This window comes from Tetrao urogallus (genome assembly GCF_951394365.1).
Source record: "Tetrao urogallus genome assembly, chromosome: 17".
In the NCBI taxonomy this organism is placed as follows: Eukaryota; Metazoa; Chordata; class Aves; order Galliformes; family Phasianidae; genus Tetrao; species Tetrao urogallus.
The window spans coordinates 11027482-11046908 of record NC_136830.1 but is presented as its reverse complement, the minus strand read 5'-3'; the positions used below and the strand labels follow the sequence as shown (position 1 = coordinate 11046908).

Here is a 19427-nt window from a genome sequence, read left to right as displayed (position 1 = left end):
GCACCTTTCCCTGCCTCACTTTTGTCCTGAGCTCTGCAGCTAAAAAGATGTGGTGTGTTGGGGTGGCTGGTTGTAATTAAAGCAGGGGCTGTGAGGGGGAGCTGTGCTTTGTCGGGGTTCTTGGTCTCTTTTTCTAATTACATGGTGATGGAATGCACACCGACGTTTCGGGGGGTGCAGCCTGCATGCTAATTCAGTGCTGGCCTCCTTTATCTGCTGCAGGTCAGCCCAGGCGGCAAAAAACAGCTCTTTGGAGGCAGCAGTGTGTAGCCAATGAGTATATATCAGCAAATTGGATTGTATGAATCATTGTTTTCTGCTCGTAGACCTTTTCTACTCATTGAAACCCACACAGCTAATCTGAATACTGCTGCTTAGAATATAAATATGGCCCTTTCGTACCAAAGCCACTAGATAGCAGCAGAAGAAACCAAAGCACTTAGTTACACCAGGAGAGTCTTACTGTCAAGGGACTTCAAATTTGATGCACTTCGTTTGGTTTTGAATGTGATTGCAGAGTGTTGGACTCAGTGCTGGAGCCAGGATTGGCCTGGCTTGGTGTGAGTTGTCTTGCGGGCACCACCTGACACAGCTCTCCTTCCTGCAGCTTCTGAATTGGAAGGAGAAGACAGGGCATGAGTCACACTGCAAGGGCAAGTGGGCCAGCTCCTGGGGGAAAGGGGCTTTTTGCTTTCCAACAAAAGATTCCTGCGGTTGGGAAGGAGTTGCCATTAGTGGAGCAAAAGGTCCTTCAAGAAGGAGCAGCATGGTGTCCGAGTGCTGGTGTCCTCAGGGGCAGGTCTCGCAATTTTGTGAGTTTTTTGAAGTGTTTGAGTAACACGAGCTGGGGGTGAGATCTGGTGTTGGGCTGCTAGAAGAGGTGATGGAGTGATGCAGGGATGCTGAGAGCAGGCAGGAGCTTGTGCTTCCCAGGAGCTCCCAAATTCAGAGCCCTTGTGCTTTACAGAAGGGTTCAGGCTTCTGCTTGGGTGGCTGCTCTCCCAAGAAGCCACTGTGCTGTCTTGTACACTGTCCTCCCTTCAGGATCCACAGTTGTTAACTGATTCCAAACAATCTCTTTACATCAGGACTTCTTGTTAATGGAAGGCCTGAGTGGGATGCAGACCATAATGATAATTGATGAAGAGAACCTTTAATAGAAGGAAGCCGAGCCATTAGAGCTGTGGGTATCCCACTTTCAGAACACCGTTGGTGTCCAAGGAGCTGAGAAATGTGTCTTGTCACACTTATTTCCGTTATTAAACCTGGCAGGTGGCCTGTGCAGTGCTCCAAGCCCGGGGTGTAGCATGGGTATTTATAATGTACCCATCTCCCTGGTGCTGGAGTGGTTTAGCTTGGTTGTTAATTAGCCCAATGGCAACCTTTCTGTGCTTGGTTAGCAGAGAGGCAGAGTATGGTGTACAAGAGGTGGGAAGAGGTGAGAGGATTCTGGGGGGTTGTCCCACATAGCTTGGTTTTTCCCTACCTGGGAAAGCATTGTTCTTTCTTGCAGATCTCTTATAGCTGGAGGGAGATGGTTTGTTGTGCCTAGGAACTGATTGATGTGGTGTGGCCTCCCCATCTGTAAGTGAAGTGTCTAGTGTGCTGGGTTAGATTTGTGTTTGTGTCTGATGGAGAGTAACAGCCACATCCCTCAAATTCCATCCTGACTGTGTGTCAGCATTTGATGTTCTGGTGCTGCCCTCAGACTGTCCTTAACCCCAGTCTGGCTGGCTGTTCAGCGTGCCATAGGTAACTTTAGGAAGAGCTCTGGGGACCTTGCTTGCTGGAGCCTGCCCTGTGAGTCTGTGCAGCACAATGCTGCCTGCAGATGTAACCGTTTGCAGCAGTCTGCGGGGCAGCAGCCTGCCCAGAGAAGAGGGGATTGCCTCAGGAATGGTGCAGGAACAGGGAGAGAAGGAGTGGGATGCTCAGTATGGTGTGAACAGAGTACGTTCACATCATCCCTATTTAGTGAAGTGCCCCCTCGTTGACAAGCAGAGAAGGAGGCAGTGCAGTCTTGTGTTCAAGCCCTCAAGTAACAACTCTCTCTAGCCCTGAGAAAAGTATTTCTAATTCGTGTTATTTCTCCTTGCTTTCCCCTGTTTCTTTTTCCCAGATGGAACGACAGCGCCTGGCCCGAGAGAAGCAAATGAGAGAAGAGGCCGAAAGGACAAGGGATGAGCTGGAGAGAAGGCTGATGCAATTAAAAGAAGAAGCAACGATGGCCAATGAGGCCCTGGTAAGCTGTTTCTTGAGGCACTGCAGCTGTTCCTGACTCTTTCCACTGCTAAAGCATTTGAGTTGTGACAGTTCTGTGGCTGTTCTCAAACTGTTGCTGGTGGATGGTGATCAGGAGGCTGGATGGAGCTTATTGCATCCAGACGGTCTGCTGAGACAGGAGCACAAAGGGGAATTATTTGGGACAGAGCCTGGCTGCATCCAGGTTTTGGCTGCAGGAGGCTGCAGGCTTTCATGGAAGAGAGGGAGGGGACTCAATGAGCCATGGTGTCATGTGGAACATTCAGTTTGGGGCCCTGCTCCATCCTTGAGAGCATGTTTGAGGAGACGTTGTGTGCTTGCTGGCTTAACATGTGTTTATTCTCAGATGAGATCTGAAGAGACAGCTGATCTGCTGGCCGAGAAGGCTCAGATCACGGAGGAGGAGGCCAAGCTCCTGGCTCAGAAAGCAGCAGAGGCTGAGCAAGAGATGCAGCGAATCAAAGCCACGGCCATCCGGACGGAGGAGGAGAAGCGACTGATGGAACAGAAGGTGCTAGAAGCAGAGATGTTGGCACTGAAAATGGCGGAGGAGTCAGAGAGGAGGTCAGAGGGTACAACCTTGCAGCTGTCTCTGCTTTGCTTTCCAGCCCCATTCTGACTTAGCACTGCTGTGGCTCACCTCGAGGTAGTCCAGAGTTTGCAGTGAGTCCTTGGCCTCCCCTGCATGCACAACAGCAACTGACCCCCAGGCTCAGCTGGTTTCTCTCTGTTTTGCTGTTTGCCACAGCTAGGCTATCCCTGCATAGGAAATGGTACAGGTAGAACAGCTGTGGCCCTGATTTTTTCTCTGGATTAAAGCTGACATCCCTTCTCTGAAGCCTTCTTTGGAAGGGTGACACTGTGGTGAAAGGAACAGGGACGTCACCTGGAGTGCCCTGGTGCTGTGCCTTTCACACCCTGACAGCTGAAGGCAGCTCAACTTTTGGGTGATTTCTGCACGCACCCACTGTATTCTCAGGAGCATTTGACAACATGAATAGCAGCTGGTTTTGTTTTTGTCTTCTTTTTAATGTCAGTTCCACACTTACTATATTCTATTTGTTCCTTTATTTTCCTTCTCTCCTGTTTAGTTCTCCTTATCAGTTGTGAAGTTTGTGTTTCAGATTAGCTCTGAGGTCTCTTTAGCTCCTCAAGTCTTTGTCTCTTGGTAGAATTGATATTGCTGTCCTATTGATACCAGAACTCAGCTCTCACAATGCATTGGATAGTGAGCAAGAAAAAAAAGTCATTCTTGTTTCCTTCCAACTGATTATTCCTTTCCATGTGAGCTTTCTTGGTTTCAGCCCTTTTGAGTGGACAAATGCTGTCCTTGTCTATCTCTTTTTGCCTTGATCTTTAACTTGTGAAATCTTCGCTCAAATTTCTGTTCAGCAGAGAAAGCTTCCTTACCTGGCTTCCACCTGCTGGGGGTTCCTTGGGAGCTCATAATGCTCAAGTCTGGCTGCTTGTTTTAGAAAAGTTGGGCCCTGCAGGAGGGTGAAGTGGCATGATTTTGGGTGCGTGGTCGTTTTTGAATGTAGTAAATAATTGTTAGTAGAGGCTTGCCTGTCAGAAAACTGCCTTTCCTGCTGTAAGCCCGAGCTTACCTGTTGAAGGTGTTTTTTCCTCTTCTGACATTCCAGTGTGCTGCTCCAGCCCTTAGCTTTGCTTACTGCTGCTCAACGCAGAGCTCGTGCCAGAGCTGTCCTTCTATGGCATGGCTTTTTGTGCTAGTTAGTGTCCCACATGTCAGAGGTGCCAGTGTTTCCCTTATCCAAATGATTTCTTAGTTCAGGCCTTGTTAAGGGACAGCTCTGTTTTACACCTATGCTATAATTGTGTTTATCAGCCTCCAGGCTTGGTTCTAACATTGCCATTTGCTGTTCTTCCTTGGTAGGGCAAAGGAGGCTGATCAGCTAAAGCAAGACCTTCAGGAGGCTCGAGAGTCTGAGCGGAGAGCAAAGCAGAAGCTTTTGGAAATCACTAGCAAGTCATCCTACACGGTAAGAATGATCTGTGTTGTCATTGCTGGTTTCCAGACAGTAACTGTGGCATCCTCTGTAGCCTGGAGCAGTCTTGTCTCCATCCCATCACAGAGGGGTATGAACCATCTCATTGTATTGCTTAGCAGCTGTTCTGTAATACTTAGGAGCACTTGCCCTTTTCATCTAAGTAACTTGTCCACCAGAACACTTTGCTCTTCTTTTTTTTTTCCCCTATCTACCCTGCTTTATTCTACAAAGGCCAGGGAGCTGCTGATGGAATGAAAGGCAGCAAACTGTGAACTAATCTAAAAATGTGTTAGAGTCGTGCTTTGCATGTGGAGAGGACTGGCTCAGTAAGGGCTTTTAAAACAGGGTTAAATACACAACTGAGGATAGTCTGATACTTGTTAGGAAGGATAAACATTGTTCCAAATCTGTGAAATGGTTCTTAGACATAAGCTGGTTGCTGTGCATCTATGTGCTGAAAAACCAACTTCATTGAAGGGGGAGTATTCTGTAATTGCCCATTAAGAGGATTTCACACCTTCCTCTGAAGCATCTGGTCTTGATTGCTGCCAGGGACTGAAACACCAGACTAAAAGACCAGTGCTCGTTCTGTCTGGCAGTTTCTTTCCTCAGCTTCCCTAATTGTGCTGCAGGACCTGCAGAAGCCATCAGGTGCTCCTTCCCTGCAGCTTGCACCTGCCACGACTGCCTCTTCTGCTGCCCTTTGTCCAGAGAGGTGGAGGGGGAAGAACTTGACATCTTCAGGAATAAACTCGACAGACATACGTGGGAGTTACTGACCTGTCTAGTACTGAAGTTTTAATTTGTATGTGTGAGCTCCTTCCCTCTCTCCCCTCAAACCTTTTGAGAGGCAGATTGAAGAGGGCTGGTGATGAAGATGCTTTTTATCCAGATTCTCTGAAGATCCCTGCAAAAACATTCAGAAGCGTTTAAGAAACAGCAGTGACGGAAAATAGTGAGGTGTTTTTAGCCTCAGGGCCTTCAGTGGAGTGCTGTAAGGCTTGATGCTTCATAAACCTTATCTTTGGAGAGCTCCTCATGTTGCTGCAGGTTTCTGGGATCCACCAGTTCTTCAATTCTGAGTTTAATTTACTCACAAGGTGAAGCATACTTGTTGAAAACCTGCTGAATGGCCACATCAGCCCAGCGTTGATGTCTGGGCAGAGCACTCGCATCCAGGTTCCCTCACAAGGCTGTGCTCATCCTTAGTCAAATAAGCAGAATCACAGCTAGTGAGCTCTTGTGCATAAATCCCTGTGCTGCCCACACCAGCCATCAGCAGCGAGGCTGCATTCCTGCCTGTGGAGTTAAAGCCTAATTACAGGAGGTAGTGCAGGACTGCATGGAGCTCAGCTCCACCCCTCCAGCTGCATCTGTCCTGGAGGCAATCTGTGCAGAGCTGCCACCTCCTGACACACAGTGCTGTATCCTCTCCTTTCCTCGAGCAGTGGTTTGCCTTTTTCTCTCCCTGTTTAGATGACAATCCCCTCTCGCAGCTATTGCCCCCTCCCAGCCCTGGGAGCAGCACACAGACACAACACGAGTCTATTGCTTTTCTAAGGCCAGCTGGCTGCCTTGTGACTGTTAGACCCACATCCACGTGGCAGTACCTTGCTGAGGCCTTGTGTGTGAAGCACCCCATCTCCATCCCTTGTTACACCTGTCTCACGTCCCTCTTCCTTTGTAGCATCTCTCCTCTCTCTGCCACGTGAGCGCTTTGGGACAGAAGAGCAAGATGTGCTGAAGTGCTGCTCCTGCACAGGGTTTGGCTGAAAGGACCGTGCTGGGCAGGCGCAGTAGGAAGGAGGGAATAAGCCCAGAGCGGCCTGAGGGATGAAGGGTTTTGAAAGCTGCTGCTGGGAGGCTGGTGTCCCTCAGGTGAATGGCAGCTCTGCCAAACGGTACCAGATTCCAGCTCTTCTCTCCCTTAATGAGGGTGTAATGCTGAGCTTGTTATTTTCCTTTCTCCCAGAGTTTGTGCTGTAGTCCCCTGGCGTGGAGAGCAGGCCAGAACTTCCCTCCTGGGAAAGAGGCAAAAGAGGAAGGGAGGAGAGGATGGATGTGTTACAGAAATGACAAGAAGCAGTTAAAATTTTTCTTTGGTAATTTTCCAGTCCCTTGTACTGGCTTTTTAAAGCTTGTTCAGGTGTCTTTTTAGACCTTGAAGCCAAAACTGCTTTTGTGATGGTGGTGGTGGATGATGCATGAGAAAGAAAAAGCAAACCTGAGTCTCAGGCCAGCAGGGCTGGGAGAACAATTCATTCTTTACTGACTTGGCAGCGCCTCCTGCCTCCTTCATTGCCATTCGGGTACCACTCACAGCAAGGCTAAAGGCAGTCGTCTCTTCTGTGATTCTTTGGAGTATGAAGTGCCTGTCCTGGGCCTGCCCAAGTCTTCAAGTAGCAAAGCGAAGGCAGTGGCAGCAGCAGGAGGAGCTCTCCCTGTGGGGAAAGCCTTATGACATGGCTTGCTCTGTGCTTCCCTCATATCGTCCATCTCATTTGCTCTGTTCCCCAGAGGGATGACTGCTGTTAGCGTGGTGCTCGCCTCTATTAACTGCAGGAAATTGCTTTAATGTAATAACAGGGTTATGCGTTTTGTTCCAGGTGAGGAAATGCATGAGGCAAAAGCTCTGTGTCACCTTTGTCATCCGATGCCCCAGTGACATCTCATGTCCTCTCGATTAAAAATTCCTGTGACTCGTGCAAGACTTGCCCAATGTGATCACAAATGGCAGGGAAGTGCTCTGCTCCAGATGCTGAGCCCGTGCCTTTGAAAGCACTCAGCATGTTCTCTCTTTGTTCCTTCCTTACGCTTCCTCACTGCTGCTGCTCTCGTACTTCTCCATCGGTTTTTTGTTGCTTCATGAAAGAGCTGTGAAGGGAGGAAATAGCAGTAGTAACCCTGAGAAATGGGCATCAGGACTTGATGACTGCAGCAACTGAACGCACTTCGCGCTCAGCTCTTACTGCTGTTGTTTGGGGCTGTAGCATTTTTTTATTGTTTAAACAGAAGGAGCGTGTGCTGTACATGGTAAAGGTTGTTTTAAGGCCAGCAGGATAGTTTGGATGGCCCTGGTTCCCCTGCACATCTGTAAAACCTCACATGGGAGCAGCTTTGTAAACCTGCATGCCTCATAGCGAAGGGTCTTGAATGTCAATGTGATACAGGTATTTAAATGAGCAGATGCCTTCACTGGTCTGTCCCCTCTCCTTGGAGAGAGGAATTCAGGTACTCAGCTATCCCGTATGGCACGTGCTGCAGAATTAATGTGGTCGTGTTCTGTGTTAGCAGAACCTGAAACTGAGAGTAAGAAACGATGCTTTCCTCGCAGCATTAAGTGTGACTGATCTGCAACATTCCAGGCCAGGCAGTGCAATTGTGGTCACCTTCTTGTACAAGATGTTTGCATTTCTGCAGGAGGCAAGTGAAGTTGTCCCTCTCAGGTTTGTCCAGGAGTGGAGATGAGCCCCAGCTCTTTGTGAATTCCAGGCTGGTGGAGAGTGGAGAGGGAGGTTATTGCATGGAGTAAATCTGTCACCAGCCATAACACTGGTGGTTCTTGCTGAAGTGGAGCTGGCTGCAAACAGTCCTAAATAGACAAAACAAGGGAAAGAAATTGCCAGCTACAGCTTGAGCTCCTGGGGGCAGGTACTCTCTGCCCTACTGCTGCCAGACCTGCCTGTCTCCGCAGAGCCATCTCCTGCCATCCCACAACAGCAACCTGATTCAGGCAGGTTTATTACAGGAATTCCTTAAAGGGGGACGGACCCCTGGCAGGGAGCTGGGTGACTTTTGGGTGCTGGGCTGTTTTCCTTCAGTCTAAACCACGGGCCAGCATGCTGGCAGCAGCTCTGACTCAGATCCATGCATGCAGTCTGCTGTCTGAAGCTGCTCTACCACCCTTGATGTGTGCTGCTGCTTGCGACCTCATCTAACAGACTGCAAGAGAGGAGTGATGATTTGAGTCAGGATGCTCATCCTGTACTGATAACAAGCTCATTTATTACAGGTGTGACAGATATTTTAGCTGAGGGATGGCCGTGATTCCTAAATGCTTGGAACTATTAGTTACTGCAAAGATTAAAATCAAAGTTACGAGTGCATCTTCATGGACCTTTCTGAAATGGCACCCTCAGTTAACTTTTGGAATTACCATGCTTTTTGACCGTGCTTTGAGGAGTGCTGCAGCACAGGACTCTGGTCACACAGGATCTCACGTTGCCCCTGCTTGTAGCCTGTGCTTTTAATACTAAATTTAAGGTTAAAAAGCTGCTGGAGTCTCCCAAGAGGCAGTGATGCAGTGACAAAACCTGCGTGGGCAATCAAGACTTTATTAAAGCACTTAATTTGCTACACTTACTGAAGTAGTACTTTGTGCTGTGTGCTTGGGCTTTGCTCAGGTTTTGCCTCTACACTGCCTGTTACAGAACAGCTGCTGCAGGAGCATCTGTGTGGCCAAAGTGATTAATTTATCCTCTCTCTTCAGCAGTCCATGAACTCCAGCACAACAGCACTGCCAACCGACCTGCCGAGCTTCAACCTCATCAGTGAGAGCCTGTCCTTTGACTTCAAGGATACAGACATGAAGAGGCTGTCCATGGAGATCGAGAAAGAGAAGTAGGTGGCGTGCTGCCAGCATGGGTTTGGCTGTGGCTGTGCCCTGTTTGCAGGAAGGAGGGCAGGACTTTTACATTCAGATGAGCCCTGGTGTGAGGTGAAGGGGGGAGAAGGCTTGTGGGGCTTTGTGTACCAGGTCATTACTAACAGCTCAGAGCACGATGGAGCTGCTGGGTGGCCATTCCTCAGGATGGGGACCTGGTGTCACAGTTGTTATCTCTGCTACCTGGTTAAAGGCAAATTTAAGCACGCTGAGCCATGCCAGCAGACAGTTCCCATCTGTGTGGTGAACCTAGCTCTTGGGTAGGCTTCCATTCTGTTGGTAGAAAGAGTTAACAGCAGTGTGACTGCTGGCATGCTGGACTATTGCAGGCAGGTGCTTGTGTGTTTGCTGTATGTGCAGAGCATGTCAGGATGGCTGGAATGAGGGCTGCATCCTGTGTTAGGGCTTTAACCCCTTTTCCTTTGAATCTGTGGCATGTTTATATATAAAAAGTATGCGCAAGCAAGTTTGGATGTGATTATGAGCTTTGATCTCGTGTTTTCCTGAGGGTTTAAATGCAGCCTTCGAAATTACAAATTTAGCAGAAATCAAAGCAGATCAGATTTTAATCTCAGTAGTAATAATGTGCTTTGTTCATTGACTGGATAGCAGATCAAAGCTGGAAGGGCTCTGCCATAATGCTGCAGTTGTAACTTCCTGGGGCTGCAGTGAGGCACCCCGCATCCCGCTGGGTGCTTCATTCTGCCTCTGCTCCGTACCTCTCCTGCTTGTTAAATAACAGACCACTGCTCCAGAGGCAGAGGTTAAGAATTTTTCCTCAAGCCAGAAGGAAAAAAGGGATGAAATCTGAAAATACCACAGTAATTCCTGGTTCTGTACCCTAACTAGGTCAGCCCACTCTTCTAAGCAGGAGGATCTTGGCTCTGCTAAACGATAAAAGCAACAACGGGCTGTCGCTGGCTTCTCCGGACGAGCTCTCATTCCTCGGGTGCTGAGCTAAACCTTGCTACAAATTTTGGCACTCTGAAAGGGTTCTTGTTAGTCTGCTGGCACTCTGACCCCAGTCGCAGTATTTAATCACAAGTACAAGCTGCCATGGTGTGACTTGTCTCCAGCAGATGCTCCTTTGTAGAAGGCATTGAAGGCTGAGTCCTGAGAGTGCCTAGTTTTCTGTTGTTGGTATTTTTTCCTTTCTATCTTTGGGAGACCTTTCTCCTTCTCAGGGATGCTACCTATTATTTTGGGTGCAATGCTTGCTGTCATACCTCTTAAATTAAATCCCTCTGAAACATGAGAGTTTGATATATCAGAGTTCTTCCTTGAAAATGGCCCACAAGAATTCGTGCCTCTGTAAGTCTGTGAGCTGGGGAGAGGTTGCAGAGGAGTAGAGCAGTGCTACTTGAAATGTTTTTCTGGCCTGAAATTGCATCGTGTTTATCTGTCACTCAAAATGGGGAGACTTACAACAATCATCTACCTGCCCTCGCTTGGCTTGGCTTTTTTTTTCCCCCTACAGCAACATGACTTACAGCTCCTAGTCAGGTGTCTGGGTTCTCTTTTTGACAACAAATAGCTGGAAGTAGTGAATGGATGATGTCAGTTCTGTACGCTTTAAATGATGAAGATAAATATGTTTTTGTTTTTTTTTTGTTACAACTCTGTTGTTGGCTGCCACAAAATAACCATGTGCACCAGGCCACTACTAACCCAGCGCTGTCTGTGTGTGCCAGGGTAGAGTACATGGAGAAAAGCAAGCACCTGCAGGAGCAGCTGAACGAGCTGAAGACTGAAATCGAGGCGCTGAAGCTGAAGGAGAGAGAGACAGCTCTGGATATATTGCACAACGAGAATGCCAGCCGAGGCAACAGCAAGCACAACACTATCAAAAAGGTATCAGAGGGCTCCAGTTTGTACCTTGCCTGATGAAATCCTTTTAAAACGACAACAGAATAGCCCTTCCTATATTTTGCACAAGTTGTTATAATAAAATGGTTTGATCTAGGCTTTCTTCCCTGGCTGCTTAGCTTTGAACTAGGGCGCAGGGAGCTTCGGCTTCTGGTGGCCATGGTTTGATGTTTACTGCAACCAAGCCTTGTCCCTTTGGTGCTCTGTGAGGGGAGGCAAAGATCTCGAGCTTTGCCTGTCATGCTGAAGCTTAGCAAAGCTACAGAGGGCTGCTGTTTAGAGGGTTCTGCTCCCCTCCTGACCTCAGGAAAAGGAAAAGCCCTACTTGTTGTGCAGCTATTCCCCAAGGGCAATACGAATAAGTGGTTTGAGCTTGGCTGGGGAATAATAAGGGGAGAAATACTCCTGATTTGTGAGCTCCCAGCAGAAAAAGCCAAAAGCCTCGCCCTCGCTTTTAGTCTGTTCTCAAGTAACCTGTAGTGCAGCTTCAGATACTAACAGCAAAATCTTCTGCTGGTAAGGTTTGTGTGGGTGTCTGCTCCCTGTGCGCTGGACCCTGGAACCACTTGCCTGTAGAAATGCTCTGGAGATTAATACTGAGCCAGAAAGCTGGGATGCCTGGGTCTGCTGGTGCAGGAGTCACACGTGGAAGGTCACAACAAAAGGCATTCTTTATTTTTACACCTGGCCCTTTGTCTTTAGCTTAATAGCTCTGCTGTTCTCCCGGCTGGGTTCATTTTAATGAGAGGCAGGGGGTGCATCCGTACCCAGTGCAGAGGGATGGTGTGGTCAGCTCCAAACACCTGCAAAGGCTTTCCCCAGGCTCTTTGCTAGCAGGTGTGCTTTTGGAAGGTTGTGCCTGTATGGCACACTTCACAAGCATGCAGGTTGTGGCAACAATTACGGGTTTTAAAAATGAATCTTCTAAAAAACCCTAAAAGGGTTTGAAAGTGTCAGTTCATGCTGATTTTCATGGCTGGGAACTTATGGTCACTAAATCAGGGCAGGAAAATGAATCTATTGGATCTTGTTGGCAAGTTTCCCAGTGTTAGCTCTACACTGTTTGGGTTCCTGTCTTTCCAGAAGGAAGAATATAAGAATATTCACAGGCCCTTTTTATCGCTGTAGAACCTGAAAAGCTTTCTGCTCCCATTAAGCTTTGTTACAGTATGTTTCCATACTCAGAGCCCTCAGCATAAACAGAAGATGCTAATTTTTTTTTTCCTACGTAGCTTTTTGAGATATGTTCATAGAAAGCTGCTGGTCCCATTTGTCTCACTTAAGGAGGGCGCCTAGGCAGGCACTTAGAGATGATGCCCTGACAGATTCCTGTAATTGGGGCTGCGGTCAGCTGCCTCCTGAAGCTCAGCCTTCTCCCCTGCCTCTTGGAGGGCTCCTGGGCTGCCTGGCTCGTGCATCTCAGCCAGAGGAGCAAAGGTTTTTAAATAACAGTCTATTAGTGAAACACATCAGGATGAAATTACAGGCTGCTTTTGTTCGTGCCTTCGGGAGGTCAGGAGGGCTTTTGTCTTCACAGTTGTGATGGAAAGGAAAATTCAGGACACGGGAGGTGGACAAGAGGATAGTAGTTGAGAAATGCATCAGTAATACCAGCCCTCTGCCCCACCTGGGGAGCTGCTGGGCACTTCAGCATTCGGGGCAAGCTGTACGGATTGCACGAATGACCTGACATTGCTCCTATCACAAAGGATTTTTTTGTGTGTGTGTGTGTTCATTTTATTTTGCTGGTTTAGCCTCAAGCCCAGGGCAGAAGACCTATCTGCATTTGAGACATCAAAGTAGGTTATTCCAAGGTACTCTGCGTGTGGTGATGGGGTCACCGGCTGCAACACTAACCTGTGCATGAGCTTGCCTGTGATGTCCACTACTCTCGCCAGCTCCCGCTGCTGCCATCCTCACAGCATTCCATGCAGTGTGACACCAGTGTCCCCAGCACCTGCCCTTCCCTGTGTGGGAAGCCCTGCCCGGCTCTCACTCCGTCGGTAGCATTTGCAGCTTCTCCACATTCATTTTCACACCTGATTCCCCACGCTGGGAAGCGTCTTTCTTGGCAGAAGTTGAGTTGGCAACATCAGCGGGGGAGTGCAGGCATAGGTTCTTAAATAATTAAACAAGCCTGGTTTTGCTCTGCTGCTTGTGGCTGGGAATCTATCGGAGGTACAGGGTGGCCTTTGAAGATTTCTTTAATGAAGTAAAACGGGATCTGCCCCCTTGTTTGCTGCAGAAAGAAATTCATGAGCTTAAAAAACCAAAACAAACAAAGCCCAGAACAAACTCCATCACTTCCTTCTCGCTGTTGCTGCTAAAGCAGTTATTTCAGACTGAACGCTTGCACTTCTGTCTTGGAGTGGGGCAGCACGTGGATGTGTAGCCTGTGTCTGTATGTCTGGAGAGCGTCGGGGCAGTGAAAAGCTGGCAGCAGGGGACAGCCAGTGTCTGCAGGTAGGGCTTGGGAAGTGTGCAGCAAGGGGACAGCACATGGCATTGGCTAGTGTGGCACCTCGGGGCAGCTCTCCTTAGCCCTGGGCTCTCCTCTGCTGCCAGCTTTCCCCAGCCCTGAGAAATAATAGCCATTAGGAATAGGAGAGGTTTCCTGTGCTTTTCCTAGGGAACAGGGTTATTCCCTGCAGGCCGTGCTCGTGGACACCAGCTCTTTTTAAATGACTCAAATAGCATTTCTAGCATTGCCTCTGGGGAGACAGTGTTGAGATTTGAGCATTCGCTGAGCAACTGTCTCCTCCAGCTCTCCTGTGCTGCGTCCTGCTAGAGGCCAGCAGTTATCCCTGTGTGGCACAGGGGCAGGGAGACAGGCACGGTGTGACACATCAGCCTGGTGGAGCTGCTGTTGTGAGCCAGCTGAATCCCAAGGGTGACCCTGCCACGCTGCCGTGCGCCTCGTCCCCTGCCTCTGTTACACTGCTCCTTTCTGCTCTGTCAGTGCTGTGTGTCTCCTTCACAGAGCTGGCAGTGCCTTGGGCAGCAGGCTGAGCCAGGAGCTCGTGTGCCCGGAGGGAAGATGTGTTTGGGGAAGCTGCTCTGCTCTTTCCATGACTGATCTTGCGTGCACCCACAGCAAGTTTTGAGTTGTAGCGCTAAAGGAAGAAGCAATGCAGGTACTACAATGATGGCAAACTCGGTTGGAAAAAACCTTTGTTAAAAGTTTCTTTGAGGGCTAGCAGAGCCCTGCCTGCAGCCTGGCTGGGGAGCAGTTTCCCAGCACCTCTGGAGCTCCGTAGCAGATGCAGGAACACACTTTAGATGCAGCCTTCTCCCCAGCACGTGACCAGAAGTGATCAGCACAGGTTGGTGCCATCTGGGGACTGCAGGGCAGTGCTGTGTGTCACTCACTGTTGCTCCAGAGCCATGCTGGTGTTCCCACGCCAGGCTGCTCTCATTGCCCAGCATCTCCTTAGAGAAAAAAGCCCAACTGGGGAGATGTCAGCGGTCCCCACGGGGCTGTTTGTTGCCTGTGGATACCTGCTGTTCTTTACCCAGTGGTTTGAGCAGCTCTGAGACACCTTGAATGTGGTGAAATCCACTTGTGGCTGTGAACAGGGAGGGAAAGCAGCAGTCTGAGAAGAAGTCACCCAGCAGCTGAGCGGGAGGCAGTGCTGGGGAGGAGCCCCGTGCTGAAATCAGGCACACCGTGAGCACTGCATTGTGACCTCCGGGTTTTGTTGCCTGCCTTTGAAGATGCCTGCAAAGTTCTTGGTGTTTAATTACGTGGTTAACATGCTAATCCTATTTTACGAGCTCTGTGGGCACAGCACAAGCACCTCATCTGGAAACTGATTTCTCTGTAGCGCCGTGGGCTGGTGCTGCTGGCTCCAGCTGGCTTGGCTTCAGGAGGGTTTGCTGCTTAGACTGCAGTAGAATATTAAAAAAAAAAAAGAAAAAAGGCAGTTCCTCTCATCCTCCAGTGTAGGAAACCTCCCAGGACAGGCTGCTGCTCTAAAACAGGAGCACAGTCGGGTCTTTCATTCCGGTTGCTTTTCTTCCTGTGCTGTCATGCTTATTTACTGTGATTTAAGCCCTTTGAAGTATCCGGGCAAGGAGCAAATCTCTGTGCCCATTCCCAGCCAAACTGCTGTGTCCTTGAGCACTGCTCTGCTCCTTTGAACGCTGCCCACCAGGCTGCCTTTAGGCTTTTCTGCAGTGTTTCTCCAGGGCTGGAGCTGGCTCCCTTCACCCAGTGCTGCTCTTGCCCCTGGAAATCGGTGCAGACAGCTGTGTTGGGATGGGCCAGTGCTGATAGTGCTGCTGCCAGCTGCTGCTCTCACTGATCCTATTTGCAGCGCAGCATCACCCTGAAATCTGGTGAATGCTGCTTGATTTTCTGCTGAGGGACGCTTGGATGGGAAGCACAGCAGGGGTGTGGATAGGCTGCCTGGGGTCTGGTGTCACCGTGAGCCCCGTGTTGCACTGAGCCACGAGCAGCACTTTTCCCACGGACACAGCGTGGTTCATTTCAGACATGGGCACCTGCAGGGTTGCCTGGGTTTGTCCTTATCCTCTCATCTTCAGGGTGCCCCCTGCCCTGTCCTCTGCTGCACGCTGAGGACGCTGGGCTGCCAGCTGTGTGCACGGCCATGTGTCACCGATACAAAGGTGGTGGCACATAGGACTGTGCTGGGCACTGCAGAAAGCAGCTGTGCTCCAGCAGCAGCTGGGAGGTGGGGGACTGTGGCCATTCCAGGGGAGGAAGGTGGTGATGTGCCTCAAGAGCCTCATCTTACAGCAAAAGCAGTGCTGCTCTGGGTGGGACAGAGCAGTCTGAGCTGCGTGGGGCTGCGTGCATCCATTGCTGCGGGCGCTGCGGTGGCCTGGATGCTGCTGGGCTGCAGAATGGGGCTGTTGCCATCTGCATCCTTTTTCTCACCATGAGAAGAAAGTTTGCACGCTGCAAAAAGGGGCATGCACCCAGCAAGTGGCTGTAGGAGGAGCAGCACCAGTGCCATGCTGTCACCTTGGGAGCTGCAGGGATGGAGCGTGGAGCAGAGCCTGGATGTGGTACCGGTGAGCAAGGCAGCTCCTGGCACAAATCCCCTTCCTCATCCAGGAGAGGCATCCTGCATCCTGCTTTGTGAGCCCATATCCCTGCTGGGTTTGTTTTATTTCTGCCCCAAAACAGACGAGGTGTTTGCTTCCGCGCCTCGGAGCCGGGAAGTGAAACTCCCCAACAGCTAAAATGGGACAGAGCAGCCTAATTTCCTTGTTTACAAGGAGCAAAAGGAAAGCAGAAAGCGTCAGGCCTATCAGCTATTTTTGTGGCAGCCTTTGAAAAGTGTTTCCTTCAACTGGAGTGTCATCTCCTCTCTTTTAAGCGCTCTCATCAAAGCGATGGAGGCTGGGGGAAAGTTGTGCTCCGGGCCCCGTGTTTGGGAGAGAATAAATGGTGGTGTGGGAGTAGGAGGGAACAGGAGATGGGAGGGGGGGGGGAGGGAGAATGGGGAAGGTTTGGGTTTTAAAAAGGAAATGTGTGAATGGAAAGGTCCGTCTGGGTGCTGGAGGGATGGAGAGGACACGAGGGGAGCGGGGGCGGCAGTAAAGAGGATTTACAGCCTGCAGCACTCGCCTTGGGTTTAGCAGAGACTGAGCATCTCCTTCTGAGCAGCAGCAGAACGTGCCCAGGGGTGGCACAGGGGGGAAGGGGCCGGGATGTGGCCCCAGCTGTGTCGCAGTGGCCATGTGGGGGTTCTCCTGCAGCCCTCGTGGCTTCTCTGTGTGCCGGCAGCAGCGCTGTGCTTACTGGGTTAGCTGCTGGAAAGTGGGTTTGCCGAGGAGGGGCTGATTGGTGGGGTTTTGTTACTGTTGTTGTTTATTTTCTTAGATCAAATAAGTCCAGCGGCTCTGGGTAAAGGCAGAGCTCCAAGCAGCCCCAGCGCGAGCCTGTGGGGAGTGGGACCGTTCCCTTCTCCCTATTCTGATTCATTGGAGCTCTGGCTGCTTAATTGTGCTCCCTCTCCCTCTCTAAATTTTCTTTGCTGGCTCTGGCAGTGCAGTGAGGAGCCCACCCCCCTCCCTCCTGCAGGAAGGAGATTATCATAATACTGCTTGTAAATCAATTTTTTTTTTTTTTCCCCCTTCTCTGCGCTGACGAAAATGTAACTGGCTGTTAATCACTCGGCCTCGGCCACGTGCTGCGTGTGCGTTTATTCCCCTTGTTGGGCAAACGGAGCTGCTGCTGCTGGAGGGGAGCCCCGTGAGGCTGTGGGGAGAGGGAGGTCGGGGGGTGTTGGGTCTTTCTTAGGAGCCTGGGGAAAGCATCCTTGCTTTGCCTCGGATGTGTTCCCTTTTGGAGCACTGAGCGTGCAGCTGGGCAGGGTGAGGAGGACGCAGCCCCTGCCGTGGGTTGGAGCGGCCGTGTGACCCTGTGTGCCACCTGAGTTTGACACTGCGTTCCCTGGGATGTGACCCAGGCTCTGGGGAAGAGGACTGCCTCTCACCGGAGCACTTGCTGCTGGAAGAGCCCCAACCCAGCGCAGGCTGCAGCTCCGGAGAGACGGGGGGATGCAGCAGAGCCGCCCAGCCCTGCTCCAGCATGAAGCCCCTGCAGAAACTCCCTCTGCAATAGAGCTGTTCCGCATGGGATTCAGAATTAAGAGCTGTGAAGGAATTAGTGAGGAGAGGACGCGGGGCGGGCAGGGAGAGGGAAGCACTTGGCAGTGCTGTGCAGGGCTGGAGCCTCAGCCCGGGATCCCTGCGACAGCACAACGCGCTCCCGGCGGACGGCTCACCGCTCAGCCTGGCCAAACGAAGCCTTTGCAATTAGCGCTGCTTTGGCAACCCTGGTGGTGATTCAGCAGCTGTTGGGAAGGTGGCACTGCTCCCAGGACGCAGATTGGGGTGGTTAGCTTGAAATACTGCACTTCTCTTCCTCCCGGCTGAGGACGTGTCTTCCATCTCTCATTTCACCCATTAACGAACGGGAGCGTGGCTCTGACGCGGGGTAGTATTTTTAGTTTTGCCTCTCTCTTGCTGCAGAAAGCTTTGCTGAGGTGGATTTTGGGGTCCTGCAGAGCTTTGGCCCTGAGGCCAACCCTGGGGGCGAATGAGCAGCTTCAGCTCCATCCATCAGGATTGAAGGCGGCTCCCATCGGGGCGGCCTGCATGTGGTCTGCGGGTTTGGGGCAGGGCAGAGGCAGGGCTGCTGTGGCTTCCCCACCACAAGAGCTCTGCTGATGTTTCTGACCTCATCCGCTGCCCCTCAGCACCCTTGGAGTTTTGGGGGATGGTGGCACAAGCAGGAGCAGCTGCCCATCCTGCAACCCTTTCCTGCACCCGTCCTCCACCCTCTGCAGCCAGAAATCCCTGCTTCTGCCATTCCCGTTGCTTCCAGAGGGGCCTCGCGGGAGGAGGGAGTCACCCCGTGTCCCCTCTGCTCTCTTGCAGCTCACCCTACAGAGCACCAAGTCCCGCGTGGCCTTCTTCGAGGAGCTCTAGGAGGTGACCGGCCCTGAGGAGTGGGGTTCCCATCCCACGGCCCCGCGCCGCCCCGATGCCTGCTGCTCCCACCTGGGCTATGGACTGGGATCTTCTCCTCTTAGCATCCCCCAGTTTGAGTTTTCCCTATGTTCTCCTGTCCTTTTTTTTTTTTTCCCCCCCTTATTTTTCTACCTGCTCTGCTCTGTCTCGGCCCCCCAGGTTTTGTCCTCCAAGAGGAGGACGGGGTTTGGATTGCAGCGCACCGAGGAGCGGATGGGGCACTGCTGGCACCCGGAGCACGTGCAGGGAGAGGAGGAGAGCACGAAGGCTGAGGCTGCTGCTGTGCTGGGGAGAGGAGGAAGGGGCAGGAAGACCTCCTCCTCTTCCTCTGCAAGCAGGAAGGAGAACAACCCATGCCAACCAACTGTAGCCTTTTTTTCCCCGCAGACTGTGCCAGACACGGGCAGTGTGAGGCTGTGGGTCTGCCCAACCTCTACCCGCTCTGTGCCTTTCCAGGAGCTGCAGCAGCTCCCTTACCAGCTCCAGCTCACCACTGCCCTGTTTCACTTCCCTATTTAGGCTGAGCAGGCCGAGGTGCTGACGGCACCCAAACCCCCCCGGGGACCCCCGTTGTCTCCCCCACAGGCCCCTGCCCACCGCTGGGCTCTGGGGCTGCCTCCATCCCTGTGTCCCATGCAAAGCATCTCCCTGCAGGGGCCCGGGGCGCCCAGTGCCTGGCAGTGGGGCCCGGCCATGCGCTGCCTCCATCCCACGGCGCCCCGACCCCTTTTATTTAAGCACGCTGTCTGTATCAGCTCCCTGCCCCATGCGTGCCTGCCATTTGGATGGGTTCTCCCCTGACCCTGGTACAGCCTTTTTCTATTCCCACGGATTGTTGTATCCTAAGAAATGATGGGTTCCTCGTTTGTTTTAATAAAAACTCAAAGCAGGAGGAGGGGGAGCTGCTCCTCGCTCATCTCTTCCTCACTCCCTGACGCTGCGCCGTGCAGCAGATTGAGCCCTTGGGGGACAACCAGGGGGTCTCAGCGCTGTCCCTGCGTGGGGATGGCGGCTGCCTCCGTGCCGCCCCCAAACCCGAGGCTGCCGCTCCCTCAGCCCCGTCCCAACCCCAGGCGATGGGTTTCCACATGTCGCAGCCACGCGCTCCTCCCCAGCCA

General features: G+C 51.4%; 1 protein-coding gene across 13 annotated transcripts in view; it reads left to right on the top strand.

Moving 5' to 3' along the window:
- NF2 (NF2, moesin-ezrin-radixin like (MERLIN) tumor suppressor) overlaps window positions 1–18274 on the top strand; it is a gene marked incomplete at both ends in the record, with an annotated part of 39768 nt that extends 21494 nt beyond the window's left edge. For 5 of the 13 annotated variants that reach the window (XM_079543893.1, XM_079543887.1, XM_079543892.1 and 2 more), the window contains 6 exons: window positions 2120–2242; window positions 2609–2826; window positions 4160–4265; window positions 8767–8894; window positions 10629–10788; window positions 18217–18267. In XM_079543893.1, coding sequence (XP_079400019.1) covers window positions 2120–2242; window positions 2609–2826; window positions 4160–4265; window positions 8767–8894; window positions 10629–10788; window positions 18217–18267 — 786 coding nt within the window. Of the gene's footprint in view, window positions 1–2119; window positions 2243–2608; window positions 2827–4159; window positions 4266–8766; window positions 8895–10628; window positions 10789–12557; window positions 12594–18216 lie in introns of those variants that run through there. The other 8 variants (XM_079543888.1, XM_079543896.1, XM_079543895.1 and 5 more) reach the window with 3 other exon arrangements.
- Window positions 18275–19427: the final 1153 nt, after the last annotated feature.